Source organism: Aquarana catesbeiana, linkage group LG08, assembly GCF_042186555.1.
Source record: "Aquarana catesbeiana isolate 2022-GZ linkage group LG08, ASM4218655v1, whole genome shotgun sequence".
NCBI classification, from domain to species: Eukaryota; Metazoa; Chordata; class Amphibia; order Anura; family Ranidae; genus Aquarana; species Aquarana catesbeiana.
In genome coordinates this window covers 18,910,179-18,936,962 of record NC_133331.1, presented here as the reverse complement: position 1 = coordinate 18,936,962, position 26,784 = coordinate 18,910,179, and the positions used below count along the sequence as shown (strand labels likewise).

The 26,784-nt window shown below is 42.8% G+C and overlaps 2 protein-coding genes across 2 annotated transcripts in view; both read right to left on the bottom strand.

The window, feature by feature from the left end:
• Positions 1 to 19,867, bottom strand: part of LOC141105620 (C-type lectin domain family 2 member B-like) — a 108,714-nt gene extending 88,847 nt beyond the window's left edge. Inside the window, exon 1 of the mRNA XM_073595575.1 lies at positions 19,806 to 19,867. Coding sequence (XP_073451676.1) covers positions 19,806 to 19,859 — 54 coding nt within the window. The 5' untranslated portion in view covers positions 19,860 to 19,867. The remainder of the gene's footprint in view (positions 1 to 19,805) is intronic.
• Positions 5,665 to 15,936, bottom strand: LOC141105619 (C-type lectin domain family 2 member D-like). Its single transcript, XM_073595574.1, has 5 exons — positions 15,674 to 15,936; positions 14,245 to 14,349; positions 12,500 to 12,675; positions 11,440 to 11,546; positions 5,665 to 9,035 (listed from the first exon to the last, which is right to left on the bottom strand). The coding sequence occupies exons 1-5, from the start codon at positions 15,861 to 15,863 to the stop codon at positions 8,915 to 8,917; spliced, it is 699 nt and encodes a 232-aa protein (XP_073451675.1). The 5' UTR covers positions 15,864 to 15,936; the 3' UTR covers positions 5,665 to 8,914.
• Positions 19,868 to 26,784: the final 6,917 nt, after the last annotated feature.

The following is a 26,784-nucleotide window of genomic DNA, read 5'->3' as shown; positions in this document are numbered from 1 at the left end:
ACATTATATATATATATATATATATATATATATATATATATATATATATATATGTATATATATAAAATATTGATAGATAGGTATACAAATACACACTACATACAGTGTATCTATGCATATTTATGTGAAGATAAGTCCATTTATAATTGGCGGCTTCTTTAGGTGCATCAACAGTTCAAAATAAAGTGTTCACAAGCAATTTCCTGTGTCATGCGTGAATATTTTTAATTTTCCCGTCACCAACCACACCACCTTCTCACCTTCCCGCCCAGCCTATAGCAGAATGACAGTCGGGCGGTGGCTTTACCGTTATTGACATCCTCTCAGAAAGCATCGCTCGCGTTATTGTGCCGTGGCGCAATCTGTCACCGGTGGGCACAGCCGATGACTGATCGGTGTACCAGCTCTCTGCTGGTACCATATGACCACTGTAACCAATCACAGCACGGCTCATGACAGTTGTAAACAATGGATGGCTTCCTTTCATGCCATCCATTGTGTACAATTGTACTGCTAGCTGTGATTGGTCAAAGGGGTTCACATGGTACAGACAGGGCCAATCACAGCCCATCTGTACCATGTGATTAGCTTTGACCTATCACAGTTAACCACTTCAATACTGGGCACTTATACACCTTCCTGCCCAGACCAATTTTCAGCTTTTAGCGCTGTCACTCTTTGAATGACAATTATGCGGTCATACAACACTGTACTCAAACTAAATTTTTATAATTTTGTACCCATCAGTGCTGCATATCACTGCCACCCATCAGTGCCCATCAGTGCCACCTATCAGTGCCCTGATCGCTTCAACAGAGTAGTACAATGTTATTACGGTAACATTATATTGCTCTGGTCAGTGTTTTAAAAAAAATCTTTGAAATAAAAAAATGTAATATAAAATAAAATTGAAAAAAAAAAAATTTTAAATGAATAAAATTAAAAAAAATATTATTATTATTTTTTTGTACTTTCACCAGTCAGTGTCCCTGGTCCCTTGCCACAGCAGACACCACCACCATATGATGATGCTGTACTGCACTGTTGACAGTAAGTAACACAAAAAAAAAAAAAAATGACAAAAAGTTACAACTACAAAAAAAAACATCATGTCTCTTAGACCCCTTTCACACTGGGGCCGCGGCCGCATTAGCGGTAAAGCATCGCTCATTTTAGCTGCTGTTTTAGTGGCGTTTTACCGCTGTTTAAATGGCACTTTTCAGCTGCTAGCGGGGTGCTTTTAACCCCAAAGAAGGGTTGCGGTGCTACTGAAACACCTTTTAGGAGCTTTGGGAACGCTGCCCATTCATTTCACAGGGCAGGGGCATTTTGGGAGCTCTGTATACAGCATTCCCAAACCGCCCCAAAGATGCTGCTTGCAGGGCTTTTCCTAACATGATTCCCCCCCCAGACAAAGACACAAGGGGGCGTGATGAAACGTGTTGGGGGTGGAGCTACAGTGACGTCATCACGTTTGACCAGAAGTAAGGTTCTGCTGTATGTGGAAATGTTGCTGATATTAACCCTTAAGGGGGCAATGTTTTGTTAACATATCACAGATCATATTAATTATTACAATACAATCTCTGTAAATTTCCCCCCATGAGTAAGCTGTAAGGGGCATGGCAAAGCATGTTGGGGTGGAGGTACAGTGACGTCATCACGTTTGACTGGAAGTAAGGTTCTGCTGTATTTGTAGATGATGCTGATATTATCCCTTAAGGGGGCAACGTACTGTTAACATATCACGGATCATATTAATTATTAGGATACAATTACTGTAAATTTCCCCTCATAAGTAAGCCACAATGGGGGTGGCGAAACATGTCGGGATTGGAGCTGCGATGACGTCATCAGATTTGACCAGAGGTAAGGTTCTGCTGTATGTGGAGATGATGTTGATGTTACCGTAAGGGGGCAATGTACTGTTAATATATCACAGATCATATTAATTATTACAATACAATTTCTGTAAATGGAGACATGCTCGGAACAAAGAAACTGCAACCATAAAGATCAAATTCACTGCGGTACACATTAATGGAAAATACATGTATGTAGACTGTAAGATGTCAATACCCTGTGTATACCAACACTCATTTTTTGATTTTTTTTTTTTAATATAAAATGAAAGAAAAGAATGAAGACATTACAGGGAGTAGTGGTGGGGGGTAAGTGGGAGTTTGTGTAAGCAGAAGTAGGCAAGTTAAGAAGGACCAGTGGAGGAAGGAGAATGAAGGCAAGGGGAGAGAAATAGGTTACAGGTATAGTGAGCAAGGCAGTGTAATGCCCCGTACACACGATAGGATTTTCCGACAACAAAACCGTGGTCTTTTTTCCGAAGGATGTTGGCTCAAGCTTGTCTTGCATACACACGGTCACGCAAATGTTGTTGAAAATTCCAATCGCCAAGAATGCGGTGACGTACAACACGTATGACGAGCCGAGAAAAAGGAAGTTCAATAGCCAGTGCGGCTCTTCTGCTTGATTCCGAGCATGCATGGACTTTTATGCGTCGGAATTGTGTACACACGATCGGAAATTCCGACAACAAGTTTTGTTGTCAGAAAATTTCAGAACCAGCTCTCAAAAAGTGTGTGGGGGGGGGTGGAATAGGGGGTAGGAAAAGGTGGGGATGTCTTGGGGTTCCAGGGTGTTCAAAAGGACAGGACATCTCTATGTTATCGGGCATAGCTAGGTGGTTAGATTTGGTAGGACAGGTATTCTGATGTAGGCTTACAGTCCTGATACAGGAGTAACAAGGTGAGGTCATTGATCTGTGTGAACCACTACTAAGTGATGTAAGAGGGGGTCAGGTTGGAAGAGGTGCCTTTTTACCCTGCAGAGACCCTGGAGAATAAAATGGTGGCAGTGCCAATTTTTTACGTCACAGTGTATGGTTTATCAATCGTAAAATTTCAGTAAAATATACGCTACAGTTCATTTTAGGGAACGCAAACTCAGTATATTAACCAATTGTTGGTAAACTGTAACAGATAAGGTTGTGTTGAGTAAATAGATACCCAACATGTCAAGGGTTAAAGATTGCAAAGTCTCAGTTTTTTTTCTATAAAAATAATAAACATGTTATACTTACCTGCTCTGTTGCAGTGGATTTGCACAGAGCAGCCCGGATCCTCCTCTTCTCGGGTCCCTCTTCTGTGCTCCTGGCCCCTCCCTCCTGCTCAGTGCCCCCACAACAATCAGCTTGCTATGGGTGGCACCTGAGCCGAGTTTATTTTTTATCACATAGGCAACATACAATCCCTATACTATTTTGTTGTGAATGGTTCTCTTCTAGAGCCGCCCAATCACTAGACATGTGCGGTTCGTTTCATTCCAAATCGAAATTTGGACAAATTTTCCGTTATTTGGGAATTCAGATTTATCCGAATTTTGGAATTACAATAGTAACAAATTTAAACAAATCCGAAATAACGAAGCAAAAATTTCGAACGGGATTTGGATAGTTTTCGAAATTTAATTCAAATAGTTTTCGAATATAATTTGAATTAAAATTTCAGAAGATAGATGTATCTATGTATCTGATATAATAGAATAGAAAATAATATATTGGAATAGAAAATAATAGAATAGAAAATAGAAGAATAGAATATAATAGAGTAAAACAGAACAGAATACAAAAGAAGAGAAGGGAAAAAAATAGAATAGAGACTAAAAGGATAGAATAGAAAATAAAAGAATAGAATTGAAAAGAATAGAATTGAAAATGAAATAATTGGAAAAGAATAAAATAGAAAAATCAATAAAACAGAATAAAATAGAAAGAATATAACCTTTTTCCAAAATTAAAATTTTTGAATAGAATAGAAAAGAATGGAAGAGAATAGAATAGAAAAGAATAGATTTGACGAGAATAGAATAGAAAATAATATAATAGAAAATAATAGAATAGAAAATGAAATAATATAAAAGAATAGAATAGAGAAAACAAATTGAATTCATTAGAAATTTTCCAAATTTGGTCTAATTGAGCTTAAACAAATTCCAAAAACGAATTAAATAAATTAAACAATTTTAACTAAATACATTTATTTGAATAACAAATTGAAAAGAAACAAAACTAATTTTTCAATTCTGCACATGTCTACCAATCACATTTATGGGCCCCCTACTGGTGCTACCCGCAGTGGTTTCTAGGGAGCCTGTTCCTATGGGGAGCCCGGGACCCTGGGAAACAACTTCCTCAGTGAAAGCAGGAGGAACTTCCTCCTGCGACGAATGAGCTCGGAAGCGATATGTATTATGTCACAGCTGTCCTTCCTCTAGCTAGTCTAGCCAAGGATGTGTTTGAATAGCTGCATTGAATGGCATGGGAGAGATTGGGGGTCTAACAGATCCCCAATGTATCATAAAGAGGACCTGTCACTTGCCCATGCTATGACATTGGGGGTTTGTTAGCCACCTGTGATAGGAATAAAGTTAAATAAAATGTAAAAGGTTAAAGAAAAAGAACTACCATATTTATCGGCATATAACACGCACCCTAACGTCACGTGACATCACCTGTCACCGGGTGGCCCTGCCCTCAGCTATAAAATAGCTGTCACCAAGAAGAAGCATCACTCGGCGGGAGCCTCCAATGGAGGCAGATTTGTTGTGGCTTTTTTTTTTTTTTTTCAGATCTGTCAGGCGGCGAGATAGAAGATGAATGGACATCGCGGGATATTTTTTTATTTTTAATTTTTTAATAAAGGACTTGTCCCAAAGTGTCTCCTGGCTTTTTTACTGTTTTTGACACTTTTTTGTGAAAATGGTAGGCAATTCACATGGGGTTGCCGGGATCTGGAAGTCCCCATGTTATAGGGGGCTTCCAGACTCCAATAAGCCCCCCGCCCGCAGACCCCCACAACCACCGGGCAAGTGTTGTGGGGATGAGGCCCTTGAACCCATCAACATGGGGACAAGGTGCTTTGGGGGTAACTCCAAAGCACCCCCCCATGTTGAGGGCATGTGGCCTGGTACGGTTCAGGAGGGGGGGCGCTCTCTCATCCCCCCCCCTCTTTTTCTGCAGCCTGCCAGGTTGCATGCTCGGATAAGGGTCTGGTATGGATTTTGGGGGGGACCCCTACGCCATTTTTATTAAATTTTGCAGGTTTCCCCTTAATATCCATACCAGACCTAAAAGGGCCTGGTATGGATTTTGGGGGGACCCCCACGCAATTTAAAAAAAAATAATTGGTTCGGGGTTCCCCTTTATATTCATACCAGACCCAAAGGGCCTGGTAATGGACGGGGGGGGGACCCGTGCCGTTTTTTTTTTTAATGAGTTTTATCCATATTGCCGGGACCCGACAATTCATTATAGCCTCATGGTATGGATATGAGAAAAGGAGGGGGGTGTTATATATTTCTGTTCTACATCTGCTGTAGCACCGTGCGGTTGGGTACAGTGATCTTAGAAAAAAGTCAGGGACTTATTTTCTGCATGTCCCGGGAGTAGGGCAGCACATTGAAATGAATGGGCTGTCCTACATGAGACACACAGGAACGCGCCCACACGCTTGGTCACATCTGTATGGTGTGAACTGAACCTAATGGAGCCATAACATCTAAGGGCCGGTAAGCTGCACTATGTATCATTTTGTTTTCTTGGTTTAGATACACTTTAAATATTGAAACAATAAAACAAGACAGCTCCAATAGTTTTAAAAAGATTTTATTAGTGTTCTTTAAATAAATAATTTAATAATAATTTAATACATAGTGCAAAAAGCAACAGGATGTCACTAGCAATCTTTTGGGGGAAGTCATTTGGAAAGGGGAACATACATTGCATCTAAGTGTATATGGGTGGCTGGATGAGTATCCGCACCAAGCTGACCAATGAGATTTCACCCACTGGAGGTCTTTAGAAGACGGTGAGGGGGGGGGGGCAATCCAGGGGACACCACTGATGTGAATGACAACCCAAATGCCGCAATTTTCATCACTTTCTTGTAAATGTTTTGCTGAACCTCTATACCTCGTAAGACATTCAGGTCCTTTTTTTTCTTTTCCTTTTTTGCATATAAAATTGTAACTCCAAAGTAAATACATAATACTGAAAAAAAAAAGTAGAAACACACAAACATTTCAACCTTATTGGGTCTCTTCAGTGCAGCGTAGATCACAGGGATAGACCAACTGTGATAAGCGTTGGAGATCCTGTGAGCAGTTGCATATATCTTGTGTTCTTGGCTGGTTGTCCTTGGCAAAGGATCCACATTACCTAGCTTATGAAGAATCTACTCCATGTTTACTTTAAAGTAGAATCTTTTTTTCTAACGTGTGAGTGACAGTGCTGAACGAGTATACCCCTCCCACCAGCACACATCCAGCACACCCCCACCCCCACACACACCACCAGAGGAAGAATTAGTACTGATAATATCAGACCAGCTAGAAGACTGCAAGACAGATATGCAGGTTTTTTAACCTGACCTCAACCACCGAGGGTCTTTGCAGGTTTTTTTTCCAAATTAAAACACCTAGAGGGGAGGGGAGGGGAGGCAGGATTAGGGGACTGGGAAGATGTAAAAGATGGAGTTCTGCTTAAACTTGTTTTATTATCTATAAGTGATATAACTGTTACTGTCATAATAAAAGAATAAAAAAGAATGATCTGTTTAAAGTAGCATAATAATTGTCATCTCAAAAAAAAAATTCCATGGTAATAAATATTTATCAAAGGATCCAGCTTTGGAAGTATAAAAAAAAAAACAATATACAAAATAAAGAGAACTTTTAAAGCAAAAGTAGAAGTTGACCAAATAAAAGTTGATCTTCACAGTTGGCTGAGCAGTCCAGGTGTTATGAGCACTGGGTGACACAAGCAAAGTTTTTGCAAGAGGTGGAAAGTTCCAACACGTACAATAATCCAGTATGGATGTCAAGTAAGAATAGTAGGCAATACAAAAATCAGTAAATAAAAATTCTTCAGCCTGCTGAACATCCAAATCTAGTTGGCAATTGAAAGGATCATCAGTAAAAACCAGAATCTGCAATTGTGTCCATCATTATGAGAGTGGGCAATTCCAATTTCTTTTTAAATCCAACAAAACTTTATTCAGTAATATGGGAACAGCACAGAGATCTATATCATCACATAACACAATGAGACACCTTACCATCTACGTACAGCATCATCAGTACATAAACATAGTAGATTCACATAAATTTCACAAGTATTGCATACACTCGGACAAATATTAAACCAATAAGATCAAAGACCCTCGGTGGTTGAGGTCAGCCCCCCCCCCTCTGTCTTCTTTTAATTAAACTAGTAAACAACCCATAATCAGGTGAGTATCCGCACCAAGCTGACCAATGAGATGTCCCCCACTGGAGGTCTTTAGAAGACGGTGAGGAGCTACAGGAGCTAACCCCGGAATAGCCAACCATGGATCCATATTTTTTCAAACTTTTTTTGTGCTACCTCTGTGTTGATAGATGTATTTTTCCAATCTGATAGTGTTACCCATTTGCGCCAACCATTCTTTTACAGTAGGTGGGTCTCTCGATTTCCAGTGTCAAAATTAACAATCTAGCCTGGAAAAGAGCCCTAGCTATGGCTAGTCTAGTAGATTCCTCAGCCGGGATTTCATCTATAATTCCCAACACACACAGCTTGGGGTGTTCTATTAAGTGGCACTGAAAGACACGGTTAAGAGTCTTTACCACCTCCCTCTAATAAATGTGCAATTTGGGGCATCTCCACAACACGTGGATCAGGTCACCGTGATCTCTCATGCATCTTGAACAGTGTGGATCCTCCCTCACTCCATGGCCCTCTTCAGGGGATCACCCAGCCCCCTGACGTTCCAGGACACCACAGGTATTGTAGTCATCATCCCACATATAAAGTAAGAACAACAGGATATACATTGTGCCTTAGTATGCAACGTGACAGATCCCCTTCTCTCCCTCCCCTGTCCCACCAGCAGTATACCAGTCTGGTTCCGAGCATGTGAGCAGAGGCCCAAAGCGTCTCGCATTTGTATAGTTGTATTCTCCGTACCGCTCCAATAAAGTAATTCCAAGCAAGCTTGAACAGTGAGGGCAACGGCACTCCAAACTTAGTGCGTTTATACCAGTGGGTCAGTGTATGTATCAGAGTCTCAGGCCTACCTTGCCAGGCCTAGATGGTTACATAGACACATGCTTCAAACTGGTTACAACTGTTTTTTAAACTAGGAACAGTTAACTTGTAAATAGGACAACCTGTCCCCCCATCCACTGGCCTCAAAACTGCCAGCAGAAGGGCCAAGTTCATCTGAACTTGTTGTATTTAGAGCTGTATAGAAAAAAAAAACTCCCCCAGGGCGAAAACCAACTTTGCTTCTCACATGCTCTCCGTGGGGAGAGAACTACTTTCAAATCAGCTTGTGTTCCCAGCTTGGCATTGAGCAGAGGTATCTACAATGCAGAAAACAATGGGATGCAAACAGGTATCCGATCCCTATCCAAATGGGTCAAGTCAGTCTTCTTCAGCCGCCTGTCTCCCGGCCTGACGCAGAGCATTTTCATTAGCATCCAGCCATCCGCAGCATCAGCCGCATTCTCAAAGAAATGTGTCTGGCCTCTCGCAGTAATCCGAAGTCTGGCAGGATAAAGCATTGCATAGGGAGTCTGCAATTTCTGAAGCCTCTTCTTTACATCCGTGAGGCAGGCTCTACGTTTCTGAACAGCAGAGGAAAAATCAGGGTAGAAAGAGATACGTGCTCCATTGAACCTTATGTTCTGCTTCTGGGCAATTCCAATTTCTTTTATTGATCAATAAATGTGCTCCATTTTTAGGCGTGTGGTCCTGAAGGAAGTCTTTTTACACGATCACCAGATATCCAGAAGCTCGAGAAGAGAGTTGCCCCTTAGCCAGTTGTTCTTTGAGTTGCACCAAGCCTCCAGCCAATCGTCACCTTTCATTTTTCCAGTCTGGCTTGTTACAAATCCAATATCGATCGGAGTAACAGGCTGCGCTGGAGACCCGCTCCCGATTGAGGAAAACGCATGGGGACACCCCATCAATGTGGAACCTGGAAGAGATCCAAGATAGTTGGTGAGAACCTTGCCATACAAATGTTTACCTAATAGCTCAAATATTTTACTTTTTAAAGGATTTAATTCATAAATACGTCAACTTGCTATGCATTCCAAAAAAATTGGCAAAAAAAATGTACGTTTTAAACAGAAATATTATGAGTCGAAGACTATAAATAGCACAACCAGAACCAAATACCAAACATGAAAGAGGTGGTAAAGGGGAACTTCACACTGCCCCCACATTGGCTATAAATACACTTTCTATGACTCTAATTCCCACAGTACACACGGTTGGATTTTCCAATGGAAAATGTCCGATCGGAGCGTGTTGTCGGAAATTCCGACCGTGTGTGGGCTCCATCGGACATTTTCCAACGGATTTTCCGACACACAAAGTTGGAGAGCAGGAGATAAAATTTTCCGACAACAAAATCCGTTGTCGGAAATTCCGATCGTGTGTACACAAATCCGACGGACAAAGTGCCACGCATGCTCAGAATAAATAAAGAGATGAAAGCTATTGGCCACTGCCCCGTTTATAGTCCTGACGTACGTGTTTTACGTCACCGCGTTTAGAACGATCGGATTTTCCGACAACTTTGTGCGACCGTGTGTAGACAAAACAAGTTTGAGCCAACATCCGTCGGAAAAAATCCTAGGATTTTGTTGTCGGAATGTCCGAACAAAATTCGACCGTGTGTACGCCCTATTACTATGTCATGTGATAATGTACATGGGTGGAGTATCGGCAAACCCACGGCCAAAACCACATCATGCTGTGTATAGCCAAATCTATCCAAGTCAAGAAGCACTTCTTCATCCAACTCAAAGTGACCCGATACTGTGGTCTTTCAGGGCCAAATAACCGGGGCACTTTAGAGAGGATACCAATCACATAATTACCATCGATGTCCCTCCCTCCCCATTTACCTGCTCGGGTCAAGCAAAACCCCAGTCTTCTTTATATAATTATTATGCTCAGGGAATAATAAATACCTTGTGTAAAATTATTATTTTTAGTGAGGTAAAAATTAAATATTGCATTTTAATATTTCTCATACAATTGTTTCCAGCCTGTAGATGGAGCCCTGGGCCCTATTCATATTTACCAGACTAACCTTCACTGCTTTGCCGAAAAAGGGCTCTGATTTACATAACTCAAGATCAAATTACATACAAGCTGTTGTAAAAGTCAGAGGGGTGGCTTACCACCTTACCACTATGCTGAACTGAATGATTCAATTACAGACTGTCTGAAAGCAAGCAGTTTCTGGTAAGCTGTTTGGAAAACTAAGAATGTTCTTTAACACTGGTGTCATAGGTTAACCCGACGTTACAGGGGACCTGTGACCTCGCTTGTCATCTTGTTTAGTGCCAGTGTTTCATCAGATTTGGCGATCCGTCATAATGTGTAACGAAAGTGACGTTCCGTCGCCGCCATCTTGCTACACCCCTCACTCCTCCATAGTAAGGATACAGGGGAGAAGGGGGAAAGCGGACATCTTGTTACACCCACCGGAATTTAGCATTTAACACGTATTTATAACAGTAAACTGCTTATATATTGAAATACAGTACTTAGAACTCCGTGTGACAGGTTAGATGTTGAATTTTAAAAGCAGCGGCAAGCCTGCTGATCTCATAGGTTTGCTAATCTGACAAAAGTTTGCTGCTTTTAAAATTCAACATGTAACCAGTCAGACAGAATTCTAAGTACTGTATTTCACTATATAAACTCACTTTACTGTTAAAAATAAGTGTAAAATGCAAACTCCGCTTTCCCCCTTCTCAGTGTATCCTTAGTATGGAGGAGTGCGGGGTGTAGCAAGATGGCGGCGACGGAACGTCACTTCTGTTACACATTTTGAGGGGTCACCTAATCTGACGAAACACCAGCAATTGGCTACTAGGTCTGAACACTGCATAGTGAGGAGAGGTCACATCCTCCCATACCTAGAAGGACGAGGTATAACTTGGTCACAGACTATAAAGAAGACCATGCCATTACCCTGGAATAGGGAAGGTGATAGTGTCTCTATAAATGTTCGGTTGTAAAACATAATTTTAAAAATAATATATACATGTACTGTGTGTGTGTGTGTATATATATATATATATATATATATATATTTCACACACATATACATACGCACACTATATTACCAAAAGTATTGGGATGCCTGCCCAAACCCTACGGACTAAGACTGGGATGACATTAAAGTGCATGTGCGTGTAAAGGCAGACGTCCCAATACCTTTGAATATAGTATATATTTATATATAGTATTAGGGATACTGTATATAATATTAGTTTAAGAATTTAAAAATTATTGAAATATTTTTAAATAATATTGACCCAACACCAATAAAGTTTCCTTTTCTTAGAAACCGGACTTACGTGTCATTAAATACTGATCCATTTGTCCACATCCAGAGCCCCCCATTATCTTCTCTCTTCAGACCAATCCAGTGATCTGATGAGCCTTTGAATCTTTGAAGGAACTCCTGGTGGGGAAAAATTAAAGTAAATGTTAGGACTAATAAGCACAAGCTGGCTGGGTGTGATGCATTTGTGTCCTGGGACAATCGTTGAGGACCAATTAAATGCCCAAACTATGGGGGTGATTGGCCACAGTCCAGTTTCTCCAACCTGCTCCCAATAACTTTTAATATTCACGTGTCACCAAGCAATGCTGCAACTGGACATGATCAGTGTGGAACCAGCTGACTGTATACATAACTACTATGGCAAAAGGCAAAAGTCCATTGATGGGAAGCAGGTTGAAGTGTTTTATCCTGGCAATCTAAAAATTATTTCAACAACCAGGACCTGAAGGCCTTTTGAAAGAAGAACTATACTATGCTAAAAACAAAACGCATTCATTTGTTTATGCCTCACGTAATACTGTACATAAGAATCTGAACACCATATCATCAGAGGAGGCCAAATCCTCCACATACCCAGAAGAACCCATCATGGAAAGAAGTCACATCTTTCCCCATACCTTTAAGAACACATCATGAGAGGAGGTCGCATTTCCCCCATACCCAGCAGAACTCATACTCGGAAGAGGACACATTCTCCCCCATACTCAGAAGAACCCATTATGGGAAGAAGCCACATCCTCCCCCAGGAACAAAAGAACCCATCACCGGAAGAGGTCACATGGGGAGAGGTTACATTTTCTCTCATACCCAGCATTGGAGAGAGGTCACAACCTCGAAGAACCTATCATGGGAGGGGGTTACATCTTCTCCTATACCCAGAGGAGTCCATCATGAGAGGAGGTCACATCCTCCACCATACCCAGAGGAACCCACCATGGGGGAGGTCACATTTTCTCTCCCCAGAAGAACTATTTTGCAATGGGGGCCAAGGAAGAAGGACCAGCAAAGGAGCGCTGGAGTGGTGGAATTCACATATATTTTCACACAGACATGAACACCAATCAACTCACCAGCTCTTCCTGGGAATCAATAAGGGCGAGTGATGCATTGTGGGAGACACAGAAGTCCTGGCTGTTTTGCCACTCATTATATTGCTTGGAGAAATAATAACATTTCTTTCTGTACCAGATCCAGTCATCTTCACATGGGGCTTCAAGGATGACCTCTGGGCAGACATTGTACTTCCCTAAAATTGGAAAATATACAATATTGGTGCTGGTGGTTTCATCAATGAGCTACGTCTTAGAGGGCAAACATAAGCTTAGTTCAATTTACAGCTAGCATTAGTGGGGTAAACACATGAAGGGGGAATGTTTTGCTGTGTTGTCTGTAGAAATGGAAATTTCTTTTCGTATCCCAATTTTGGAAAGACAACTATAATCTGATTGGTGCACAAAAACACTTTTTTCTTTCTGGTTTCCAAATACATCATCAAATTATATATATATATATATATATATATATATATATATATATATATATATATATATACACACACACACCATATTGTCAAAAGTATTGGGACTCCTGCCTTTACACACACATGAACTTTAATGGCATCCCTGTCTTAGTCCGTAGGGTTCAATATTGAGTTGACCCACCCTTTGCAGCTATAACAGCTTCAACTCTTCTGGGAAGGCCGTCCACAAGGTTTAGGAGTGTGTCTATGGGAATGTTTGACCATTCTTCCAGAAGAGCATTTGTGAGGTCAGGCACTGATGTGGACGAGAAGGCCTGGCTTACAGTCTCTGCTCTAATTCATCCCAAAGGTGCTCTATTGAGTTGAGGTCAGGACTTTGTGCAGGCCAGTCAAGTTCCTCCACCCCAAACTTGCTCATCCATGTCTTTATGTCTTTATGGACCTTGCTTTGTGCACTGGTCCAAATCATTTGGTGGAGGAGGGATTATGGTGGGGGGTTGTTTTTCAGGGGTTGGGCTTGGCCCCTTAGTTCCAGTGAAGGGAACTCTTAAGGCATCAGCACACTAAGACATTTTGGACAATTTCATGCTCCCAACTTTGTGGGAACAGTTTGGGGATGGCCCCTTCCTGTTCCAACATGACTGCACACCAGTGCACAAAGCAAGGTCCATAAAGACATGGATGAGCGAGTTTGGGGTGGAACTTGACTGGCCTGCACAGAGCCCTGACTTCAACCCAATAGAACACATTTGAGTTAAATTAAGAGTGGAGACTGTGAGCCAGGCCTTCTCGTTCAACATCAGTGCCTGACCTCACAAATGCGCTTCTGGAAGAATGGTCAAATATTCCCATAGACACACTCCTAAACCTTGTAGACAGTCTTCCCAGAAGAGTTGAAGTGGTTATAGCTGCAAAGGGTGGACCAACTCAATATTGAACCCTACGGACTAAGACTGAGATGCCATTAAAGTTCATGTGCGTGTAAAAGCAGGCGTTCCAATACTTTTGGTAATATAGTGTATATATATATATATATATATATATTGAAATCTTGGCAGTGCAAGTACCTGCCAAATGCAATATAGGGTATTTCTGCGGTTGCATGTGTATTGCAGTTTATGGGGGATAGTCAATGGGTAGCACAACTGTGACTCAACTGCCCATTTTTACCATCCCCTGGCCACCCTTGTGAATAAAACCTAAAAGAAGATTTTGTTTTTGTTTCATGGGCAATGTGACCACTTTCATTTTAGAGCCCTTTTCACACATTAGTCCCAGCAACCCATGTCATTGTGTGATGTCCCATATATAACAGTGTCCTTCACATGGACTCACCTCTGACAGAATAAACCGTCCATAGTGCAGCAATAATGACAATGTTGATCAAAGCAAACGTCAATATTATATATAGAAGACTCTCGCTGAATTGTTTCTTGGTACCTGCAAAGCAGAAAACAAACTTCAGATATACATTATAGTGATACAACAAGACACACATGGAGGGTTCTTTTAGAAAGAATGGACTTGTAGAGCGTCTGTCAACTTTTTCACAGCTGTCCTCATTAAGGAGGTTTATACTCGCTTCTAGTTTTTTTGGACTGATGTGAAAGTGACAGAAATCTTCCTACTTCCTTCATATTTTATGGGTGTCGGAAAGAACAGAAATGTGGGGAAATCCTCTAAACAGCCCTCAGGCAGCAATAACAAGATATCTTTAGTTACATTCAGGTAGATATAGATCGTCTGTCAGGATTTTACTGATTTTATAAAATACAGGCACAAAAAGGCCAGACAGATGTTGAAGTCCAGATGTAATATACATTCAATTCCTACACATTTCCTGGGTAGGGAATCAGGACAGTAGGAGGTGAGTATCTTCTCAGAAATTGCACCATCAAGATGATCTCCTCCTACTGTTGGGACTCCCGTTTGTCCAGTTAGATCTTTATTGTATACTTACATTGGCACAATATAAGTTTATCTAGTACCTGAGTGGTCATTGGGCAAGTTTTAGTAGTCAAACTACTACCCTGATCGCCACAATCTTCTAGATCCAGTGCCTTTTTACGGAGTGTCCATAGGGGGTTGCTTGCTAGGCACCACTGCCATTCACAAAACGTCTTGTATTTTTTCAATGAAGACAATGGTGAATGGTGGCAATATAGAGTGAGGGACCTTCTGTGGTTATGATGAAGAAGGGCAGCCACTCAGCAGTGGATCCAGAAGATTGCGGCAGTCACTGTAGTATCCGTGACCACAATGATTTTCAACTGAGAAGATGAAATGTAATGACCTGAACACAATGCTGAAGTTATAAGGCACCACAGACAGTGAGGTCTCAGATAACCTTGGTCAGGTTTCTTTCACTTAATAGCACTCCTGTTCTTCTACCCCACACTCCCCTTCCCTCTGTGGGAGCGGTGGTCTACCTCCAGCAGGTCAACACCCCCCTCTACGGTGACAAATACTATGCTCCAATCAGGAATGTTCAGACTTCAGGCTGATTGGAGCACAATGTGCAGAGGGTGTGTCAGATTGGTAGGGATAGTCCATTGCTCATACAGAAGGGGCAGAGGTCCTCATCTTCAGCAGGATACCAGGATGGGGGAGTTTGGGGTAGGGCAGGGACATTATTAAGTTGTAAATAAAAGAAAGACTATTGTAGATGTAATTATTTATTTTTCCTGACTTTGTCTAGGCTGTAAAAGCCCGGGGCTACAACTGAGCTTTACATTTCCTCAACCAACAATTCCCCGGTTCTTACCATATCTTGATAAACCCTGCAGAATTTCTGGTTTGTGTTTGGCCGTGTCCCGAGTAATGACAAGTCCAAGATGTTCTGCTTCCATCGTAATTTCTCTCATTGGACAAATGAAAATGTCTTTTATTACTCTGTTGTTTTTTTTTTGTTCTGTAAAGAGACAAACATATAGGAATGAATGGGATTTGTACATGAAAACGCCTGTGTGCCGCGTAAAGACGATCGGATTTTCCGACAACAAATGTTCGATGGGAGCTTGTTGTCGGAAATTCCGACTGTGTGTAGGCTCCATCGGACATTTTCCGTCGGTATTTCCGACAAACAAAATTTGAGATCTGGATCTCAAATTTTCCGACAACAAAATCCATTGCCGGAAATTCCAATTGTGTGCACACAATTCCGATGCACACAATTCCACGCATGCTCGGAATCAAGCAGAAGAGCCGTAAGTCACCGTGTTCTTGACGTTTGGAATTTCCAACAAGATTTGTGTGACCGTGTGCATGCAAGACAAGTTTGAGCCAACATCCATCGGAAAAAAAAAAGATGGATTTTGTTGTCGGAATGTGCGATCGTGTGTACGCGGCATTAGAATGTGGACATCTGTGAACAGACACTTTTGAGTAAAACACATATCTCCAACCATAAAAATAAACTTAGCTCTCCTATTCATCATGTAATCCATTGTCCCGAGCAAAGGTGCTGGGGGAAAAATGGGGGCAAGCATCAAGGGCAGTGGGTAAGTGGGGGTATACACTGCATTTGAGGTCTGTTCTTGGGTCGGTTTTTGGGTATGATAGATGAAAGGTGAGATAACCTACACAGGATCTTTAGTATAATAGTAATAGTAGTTTACTTTAAAAAGACACCATCACTTCAGCAATTCAGACAACTGACCCACAGATACTGACCTCTCCAGTGATCTCCCACCAAGCCCTCCTCCATCATAGCCAACCTAACATACTCAATGCTTGGGCATATGAAGGAGTATGTGTCATTTCCCATGAAGCAGTTTTTCGGCCTAGCAGCCAATCACAGGGCCTGAACACTGCCCTGCACTATACTGTCAAAAATATTGGGACACCTGCCTTTACACGCACATGAAGTGTAATGGCATCCCAGTCTTAGTCCGTAGGGTTCTATATTGAGTTGGCCCACCCTTTGCAGCTATAACAGCTTCAACTCTTCTGGGAAGGCTGTCCACAAGGTTTAGGAGTGTGTCTATGGGAATGTTTGACCATTCTTCCAGAAGCGCATTTGTGAGATCAGGCACTAGTGTGGGATGAGAAGGCCTGGCTCACAGTCTTTGCTTTAATACATCCCAAAGGTGTTCTATTGGGTTAAGGTCTAGACCCTGTGCAGGCCAGTCAAGTTCCTTCACCCCAAACTCACTCATCCATGTCTTTATGGACCTTGCTTCGGGAGACATTCTGCCCATGTGTATGTCGATCTGGCCGGCTTCTGTCGGGCGTGCATGCTGGAAAACCAGCGGCAGACCAACTCCTGTTCAGTGCTCTCAGCCAATGGCAGAGGGCGCTGATCTGAGTTTTCTGGCGGGGAGCCATCCCCCCTGTCAGAACACAACAGCTCAGTGGTGGAGATCGCTGGACTAACCTTGCATGATTGCTACAGCGGCTCCCGAATGGAGCGGTCAGTTTTTTTTCATGCAACCGATGCAAGCAATGCAAGGGTAATTTTAGGAAATCAGTAGATCAGTAGTTGTCAATATAAGAGGTATAGGAAGCCTCATATGTGGCCTTTGACATCACCAAAGGGCTGAACACACTATTCCATATATATATACACATACTGTAAACATAATAGAAGAAATAATGGTCAGTCTGTGGATAAGATGAGGTTTGGTTGGAGACATGCTGTAGAAGACTTTGAGAGGCTGGGGACGTATTATATGAGGCTAGCAGATATTTTTAGTGTTACCACTTTAAAAATCAAAGCACTCATTCTCACTGCAGGCTTCTGGGGTCTGAAGGGCGCACAGCAAGTACCAAAGGACTGCATGTGACCCTCAGGTCACAGGTTGGGCACCAAGGTCCTAGATGAACTTTTCTGTAAATTGGTCACAAGCACTATAAACATCCAGATAAAAAATACAACTCTATAGAGCTGAAGATCAGTTAGACAAGGGACAGCCATACAGGAATAAGGGACGGGGTATTGGGTCTACAATAGGGGCAGATTGGAGCTAAGCCACCTGACAGCCAGGGCTGGCGCTACCACTAGGCAAAGTAGGCAGCCGCCTAGGCCGCAGCCATGGCCGATGGTTTCCCTACTCCATAAATGTGACGACAAAAAGGGGAAAAACAGAAGTGCCTCTAAGACCCCTTTCAAAAAGCAAAGCGCCCTGAAAGAGCCGCTCCTCACACTGGCAAGACAATAAAAAAAGTCCTGCTAGCAGCATCTTTGGAGCAGTGAAGGAGCGGTGTGTATATCTCTCCTTCACCGCTCCTGCTCATTGAAATGAATGGGGCAGCGCGGCTATACTGCCAGCAAAGCGCCGCTGCAGCAGCGCTTTGCGGTGGTTTTAACTATTTCTTGGCTGCTAGCTGGGAGGGTAAAACCGCCCCCGCTATCGGCCGAATACCGCCGCTAAAACGATGGTAAAGCAGCGCTAAAAATAGCGGTGTTTTACCGCCGGCGCCCGCACTGCCCCAGTGTGAAAGGGCTCTAAGTGTAGACGCATCACATCTCCTCCCCAGTGGCGTCACCATGCTGACGGTAGGGCCCATCTGATGACAGATGGTCTTGGACAGCTCCATGTCTCTGTCAGTGCTGAACCTCTCCAGCATCCCCTGTGCAGGGGCGACCATTCCATGGGGTTTTATCATTGATGAGCCTGTTTTTTACATTATGTGAGTTGCTACAATTATGAGCTTATTAAACTATATTCCAGTCTACACTTGGGGAGGAGGGGGGGGTGGGATGCAAGTAGCTGGTCTTGCCTAGGGCACAGGCCCTGATGACAGCATCTCTGTCATTTCAGAATTCAAACATTGTTGGAACATTAAAGCAGTTCTGCCCCCCCCCCCAGCAAAAAATTAAAATTCAGCAGCTACACATACTGTAGGTACTGTATTAGGACACTTACCTGTCCTGGAATCCAGCGACGTCGGCTCCCCAGCCAATGTTTCCATTGGCTCTCAGGTGCTGCCGCCACCATTGCCTGTAATGGGACCCGCGGTGAAGCCTTGAGGCCTCACAGCCGGTTCCCTACTGTGCATGCAGAGGAAGGAGGAGGGGTGCCGAACTTCCGATTGATCTCACCACGGCGATATCTCTCGGAAGTGGGGACAGGGTACCTGTCAAAAACAGGTACACGCCCCCCCCAGCCCCCCCCTAGAAAGGTGCCAAATGTGGCCCTGGAGGGGGAGAGGAGTCAGATAAGCGGAGCTTCCACTTTTAGGAGTCAGATAAGGTGGAACTCCGCTTTAACACAGCCCACAGAAGAGACAGACAATGACCTGATTTACTAAAGGAGTAGAGCATGCTCACTTTCCATTTTCATTTATCTTAGTGAATGAGGCGAAACAAGCTATGCAAGGAAAACCTAATCGCGTACAAACATTTAAAAACAAATTGTCTTTTTTTTCTCACACATGATTGGATGATAGAACTCAGCACAACTTCACCTTATTTAGTAAGCAAAGCAAAAATGAAGTTTGCAAAGAGAAAAGTGACAGCTGAATGAATAAATGAATCAATGAATGAGGTCCAGTTGTGTTCAGTTCTCCAACCGTGCACAAGCAAAAATCCATTTTATCTTCAAAACTCCGAGCACGTGATTCTGTAATTCTTTGGAAACAAATTTCCACTTTGCTTCACCCTGTTCTCAAAGATAAATGAAAATTCACATTGAAAGTGAACATGTTCTACGACTTTAGTAAGTCATCTTTGGAGGAAACATTTCATCCTGTCCGGTGAGTGTCACTATACACTGACCAACAGCTAAACAATACAGTATGAAATCATTAAATAAATGATATTATATTCTGCTCTATGTACAAAGATCTGCTAATGGAAAGTAAGAACAATATTGTGACGGCAATCTAGGTTAGTAGTACATAGAGACGTGTGAATGTATAATATGGAAAGGAGTAAATAAAAGATCTGGTCTTACCTTCCTGCTCTGCAGTCTCCTCGCTCTGTGTTCATCAGTCATAGAGATCAGCATTATATATATAGAAGGAATGACACAAGTCACATGGAATGTGGGAGGAGCTGCAGAGTTTATCTTGACTAAGCATTACGTCAATATCGATACTTTGTATTGATATATTGTATAAATTCCCAACATCACAAATCTCAATTGTATTGAACATCACATAATTACATAACCGTTTTATGATTAAAAGGTTTTGTGTATTTTTTAAAAATCAATGAATTCTGTTCTTGTTTACTGAACACCTAAACCCCCTTCCTGCCCAGACCAATTTTCAGCTCTGTCTCACTGAGAATGACAATTGCGCAGTCATGCTACACTGTACCCAAATGATACTTTTATCATTTTTTTTTCACACAAATGGAGCTTTCTTTTGGTGGTATTTAATCGCCCCTTGGGTTTTTATATTTTGTTAAACAAACAAAAAAGGACAGAAATTTTTGAGAAAAAAAAAAAAAAAAGTTTCATAGTTTGTTATAAAATTTTGCAAACGGGTAATTTTTCTCCTTCATTGATATTCGCTGATGAGGCTGCACGGATGGGCACTGATGGGCACAGATAAGGCGACACTGATAGGCACAGATAAGGCAACACTGATGGCCACTGATAAGACGGCATTGATGGGTGGCACTGGTAGGTGGCACTGATGGGCACTGGTAGTTGGCACTGATGGCCACTGATAAGACGGCATTGATGGGTGGCACTGGTAGGTGGCACTGATGGGCACTGGTAGTTGGCACTGATGGCCACTGATAAGACGGCATTGATGGGTGGCACTGGTAGGCGGCACTGATGGGCACTGGTAGTTGGCACTGATGGCCACTGATAAGACAGCATTGATGGGTGGCACTGGTAGGTGGCACTGATGGGCACTGGTAGGTGGTATTGATAGGCAGCACTGGTGATGAGGCACTTTGGTGACTTTTATAGGTGGTACTTTGGGCACTGATGGGTGGTACTGTGGGCACAGATGGGTGGTACTGTGGGCACAGATGGGTGGTACTGTGGGCACAGATGGGTGGCACAGAAGCCTCTGCAGAGGCTCTCCACAATCGGCACTGATGTTCCTCTCACAGCCGCTGGTGATCAGCTTTTTTTTTTCTCCTCCCGCTACCAGCGGGAGGAGAAAAAATAGCCGATTACCGGCACTGTTTAGATCACATGATCAGCTGTCATTGGCTGACAGCTGATCACATGGTAAGAGGTAAGCCATTTTGCACTCCTGTGACCCGATTTCAGCAGAGAGTGCTCTGAAGTCCACTCTCCGCTGACATCACTATCATCAGTCCTACCGACTTCCCAATTCTGGATCCACCAGCTGCCTTGACCGATGACAGTCTCAGCTCCCCGCCCCTCCACAGCTCAGCGCTCCAATGAGGGTGGAGGATCAGAGCAGGAGAGATGCTGACTGACAGGCAGCATCTCCCTGCTATGGGAGGGTTCTCAGTTCAGAGACGGCGGGGGGCAGCTGCAGCATCGGTCTGATGCTCCATCCACCGAGGTGTGAATAAAAAAAAAAAAAAACGGAAAGCCCATACTTCTGTTTTAACTATTTGTTGACCACCCGCTGTACGGCGGACTAAGGTGCCGATGCGCGTGCCCGGCAGCCGCGATGTCTGCCGGGCACCTGCGATCGCTCCTGACAGAGCCAGGACGGATCTGTGGTTGTAAGCACACAAATCCACGTTCTGTCAGGGGAGAGGAGACTGATCTGTTTTTTCTAGTATATAGGAACAACGATCGGTCTCCTCCCCCAGTCCCATCCCTCCATAGTTAGAAACACATTTAACCCCTTGATCGCACCCTAGTGTTAACCCCTTCCCTGCCAGTGACATTTAAACAGTAATCAGTGCATTTTTATAGCTCTGATCGCTGTATAAGTGTCAATGGTCCCAAAAGTGTGCCAAAAGGGTCCGATCTGTCTGCCGCAATGTTGCAGTCCCGATAAAAATCTCAGATCACCGCTGTTACTAGTAAAAAAAAAAAAATGTAATAAAAATGGCATAAATCTATCCCCTATTTTGTAGATGTGATAACTTTTGCGCAAACCAATAAATATACGCTTATTGTGTTTTTTTTTTTACCAAAAATATGTAGAAGAATATATATCGGCCTAAACTGATGCAGAAATTTATTTTTTGGGGGGGGGATATTTATTATAGCAAAAAGCAAAAATTAAAAAATTGTTTATAGCGCAAAAAATAAAAACAGCAGAGGTGATCAAATACCACCAAAATAAAGCTCTATTTGTGGGGAAAAAAAAGGACATCAATTTTGTTTGGGTACAGCACCGCACGACCTGTCTCTGTCTTCTTAGAGCACAAGCACCTCCCCAACACAGTTAGAAAGCAACCCCTAGGGACACATTTAACCCCTTGAGCACCCCTGACGTTAACCCCTTCCCTGCCAGTGTCATTAGTGCAGTGACAGTGCATATTATTTAGCACTGACTACTGTATTAGTGTCACTGGTCCCCAAAAAAGTGTCAAAGGTGTCACTTAGTGTCTGATCTGTCCGCCGCAATGTCGCAGTCCTGCTATACGTAGAAAAGGGGGTAAACCTTCCAGGGGCTGAAGTTGTTATGGTGTCAAACCATTTCTACACATAACAATATTTACGAAAATAATATATTATTGAGTCCGCACCAATGATCACCTGCTCAGCCTTTATGGGGTAACCCATCTCTCCTGTATTTTCGTACTGTCCCAGACCCTTTTAGATTCGGGCACGCTTTGGAATCAAAACTCAAGACACTGAACAGAACCCTGTTCTATCTCTCTCCACGCCGTTATCACACTACAAATGGCCGCTATGGGGGGAATATTTTTATAGTGTGGAGCGGGACTAAGAGCAATGAGCAATGATTGGACAGAGTCATCATTTCTTTCTCCAATCATGGCTCTGACAGTGCTCTGTGCCCTGATTGGGCAAAGTTTTCATTGCTTCAGCCAATCAAGGCTTCCAATGCACTGTGCGGCGGCGCAGTGCATTGTGGTCGATTAGGCGGGCTGATCAAACAGTCAAACTCCCCGATAATTCGTGTGTTCATCGAACAGGTGAACAGCCTGTTCGATGAACACCCAAAACTCACGCTCAGGCCAAACCGTTCGCCCAACTCTACTCCTAACCCTAACCCTAAATTGACTACTGCAACTCTCTCCTCATTGGCTCACCTTTAAACAGACTATCCCCACTTCAGTCCATCATGAATGCTGCTGCCAGACTCATCCACCTTACAAACCGCTCAGTGTCTGCTACCCCTCTCTGCCAATCCCTCCATTGGCTGCCACTTCCCCAACGAATTAAATTCAAAATACTAACAATAAGTTACAAAGCCATCAACAACTCTGCCCCCAGCTACATCACTAACCTAGTCTCAAAATACCAACCTAATCGCCTTCTCCGTTCCTCCCAAGACCTCCTGCTCTCTAGCTCCCTCATCACCTCCTCCCATATCCGCCTCCAGGACTTCTCCCGAGCCTCGCCCATCCTCTGGAATTCCCTACCCCAATCTGTAAAACTATCTCCTAATTTATTCACTTTTAGGCAATCCCTGAAAACTTTCCTCTTCAGAGAAGCCTATCCTGCCTCCATCTAACAACTGCATTATTTTCTCCACTAGCTCATCCCCCACAGCTATTACCCTTTTGTATAACTTGACCCTCCCTCCTAGATTGTAAGCTCTAATGAGCAGGGCCCTCTGATTCCCTCCTGTATTGAATTGTATTTGTACTGTCTGCCCTAATGTTGTAAAGGGCTGCGTAAACTGTCGGCGCTATATAAATCCTGTATAATAATAATAATAATCCTAACCCTTAAACCTAAAAAAATAATAATAATAATAATATTAATAATAATAAAATAAATAAATAGGTTAACCCCTAACCTTAACCCTTAATGCCTTACAAAAAAATAAAAAAATGTAATAAATAATTAATAATAATAAATAGTAAAATACATAAATGAATAAATTAATCCCTAACCTCCATAATAAGTAAAAAAAAAATGAATAAATAATTAATAAGGAATAAAAGCCGATGAAAAGCTGAAAAACATAGCAACAAATGATGAAGCAGATGATATTTTTTCTATTGGCTAATAAAAAAAAATGGGAAAGCACAAAAACCCTTTAAAAACAACGTGCATTCAAACACCCAAACAAGCGACCACATGGCTTTACTGTGGAGTTACTGCCAAATGTCTCAAAACATTGCAGAACAATCCAGCTGATTCTGAATGTGACTCATCACAACTACTAGATAATTCCAGAGTATGTAGTGCTGAGTCATGGTATCATGTGACCATATCTAAGCAAAACATAATATTATTACATGTGATTGCACTACTCTGCATGATCATTATGACTTTTACAAAAATGGGTTATAAAATACTTGTTTTTCTCTTTTAGTGGGTCACTTCACCCAAAAATGCATTTTAAGTTATAGGTGGAGTCTGATGTGCTGACAGAGCTGCTGGCTTCTTATGTCTTATGGACACCGTCTGTACTGACTACGTGGCATTTAGCATGTTCATCCCCCCTCCTTGCCATGTAAAAGTGTTCTAGCTCCTCCTTCTGTCAGTGGCATAGCGTGGGGGGGTGCAGGGGGTGCCATGGCCCCGGGCATGACATTTAGGGGGGGCGCCAGTATGTGTCACTGGCTGCAGGTCAGTATAAGAATCAGGTTGGTCAGCACTATTGTATTTAAAGGGACTCGGGGAGTGCTAAAAGTCCGCAGGTTAGGGGGCGCAAGTTACTTGCCTTGCCCTGGGTGCTGACAACCCACGCTACGCCACTGCCTTCTGTTACCTTCCCCATAATATAAAATACAAAAGCAGGTGTACAGAGTAAAAAATATTGTTTTTTTTTTTTTTCCAAAATTGTTTTGTCTTTTTTTTTTTTACCTTTTACCAATTTTTACTAATTTTTACACAACCCTGTTGGTTAGATTCCAGCCCAAAAGTTTCTTTGGAGCCCCCTTGGCGTCCCTCCATGTGCACTACCCTTTGACGGTTTTTCGTGACCTGACCTTGAGACGCAGATGAAAGATCCTCATTTGGGTGAGTGATTATTGATGGGTATGGTAGCTGACAGCCTATTCTTTTGTACTACTACTTTTTTAATTTGAATTTTCTGTATTGTATTTCAAGTCCATGCAGGGGCGGACTGACCATTCGGGCACTCGGGCACTGCCCGAGGGCCCCATGCCACTGAGGGGCCTCAACAGGGTTGCCAGCCTCAATAAAACCAGGGACAGTATGTAAAAATCTGTGTTTTATGTAATCCCAAGATTATAGCTGCCCCGCCTCTCCAGTACCTTTTCAGTGTGTGTATGTGTATTCTGTGTGTGTATACTGTGTGTGTGTATTGTGTGTCTTTGTGTGTATACTGTATGTGTGTGTGTGTATACTGTGTGGCCCCATAATCTATTTCCTGGGGGCCCCATAATCTCCTATTGCCTGGGGGCCCCATAATCTCCTATTGCCTGGGGGCCCCATAATCTCCTATTGCCTGGGGGCCCCATAATCTCCTATTGCCTGGGGGCCCCATAATCTCCTATTGCCCGGGGGCCCCATAATCTTCTCCTATTGCCCGGGGGCCCCATGAGTTGTCAGTCCATGCAATGGTTTTAATTTTAATTTTAATTTTGTTTTTGGTTGTATGCAGTGCTACATCTAATTGCTTTTCAAATATCCCCTGATGAGCCCACAGTGGCGAAACATGTCGGGACAATTGTTCCAATATCATCTGTTTTGAATTTTAGATGTATTCTTGTACATGTGCACATAACTTTTATCAACCTTTTATTATGTCTTGTATGTAACAATAAAAATCTTGTATTTTTCGTACCTATCATGGATTGAATTTATGTCTATTTTATGTCTATTTTTCTCTTGCTGGCACCCAAAAAGTCCCGCCAAATAAATCCCCATTTCCTACAATTACGTACAGGGATGTTGGTGCCTTTTTCTCCTTCTTGTCAATGTCACCTACCCATATTGCTACTTACCATTTGTCGTTTTTTTGTTTATAGCGCAAATTTTTTTTGGGGGGGTACAGCATCGCACGACCGCGCAGTTGTCAGTTAAAGCGGCATAGTGCCATTTTGCAAAAAATGGCCTGGTCATTAAAGGGGTGTTCCAGCGGTTTTTGTTTTTTTTTAAATACTTTTAATAAGGACACTTACCTGCCAAGCGAGCCCGTGATGTGGCCCCCCCCCCAAGGCTGATCCGTCCATCGGATCGGCTGCTGGCGCCGCCATCCTAACAAAGGGAAACAGGCAGTGGAGCCTTGCGGCTTTACTGCCCGTTTCCTACTGCGCATGCGCGAGCCGCGTGGCGCTTTGTGAATGGCCCCGTTGTTTCCTGGGACACACACACACATGTCCCAGAAGACAACGGGGCCGCCTGCAGAGGAGGAGGAAACAGAAGAAACAGCACCGCGGAATAGGAAGAGGCAGATTAGGAAGACTGCCTAGCAACAGGGTTTTCTGGTGAGTAAAAATTTTTAATTTTTTTCTATATATTTTATAAGAATACACACGGTCGGACATTGATTGGACATTCCGACAACAAAATCCATGGATTTTTTCCGACGGATGTTGGCTCAAACTTTTCTCGCATACACACGGTCACACAAAGTTGTCGGAAAATCCGATCGTTCTGAACGCGGTGACAGAAAACACGTACGTCCGGACTATAAACGGGGCAATAGCCAATAGCTTCATCTCTTAATTTATTCTGAGCATGCGTGGCACTTTGTCCGTCGGATTTGTCTACACACGATCGGAATTTAAAGGATCGGATTTTGTTGTCGGAAAATCTTATAGCCTGCTCTCAAACTTTGTGTGTCGGAAATTCCGATGGAAAAAATCTGATGGAGCCCACACACGGTCGGAATTTCCGACACATATTCCGTCGGAAAGTCCGACTGCGTGTA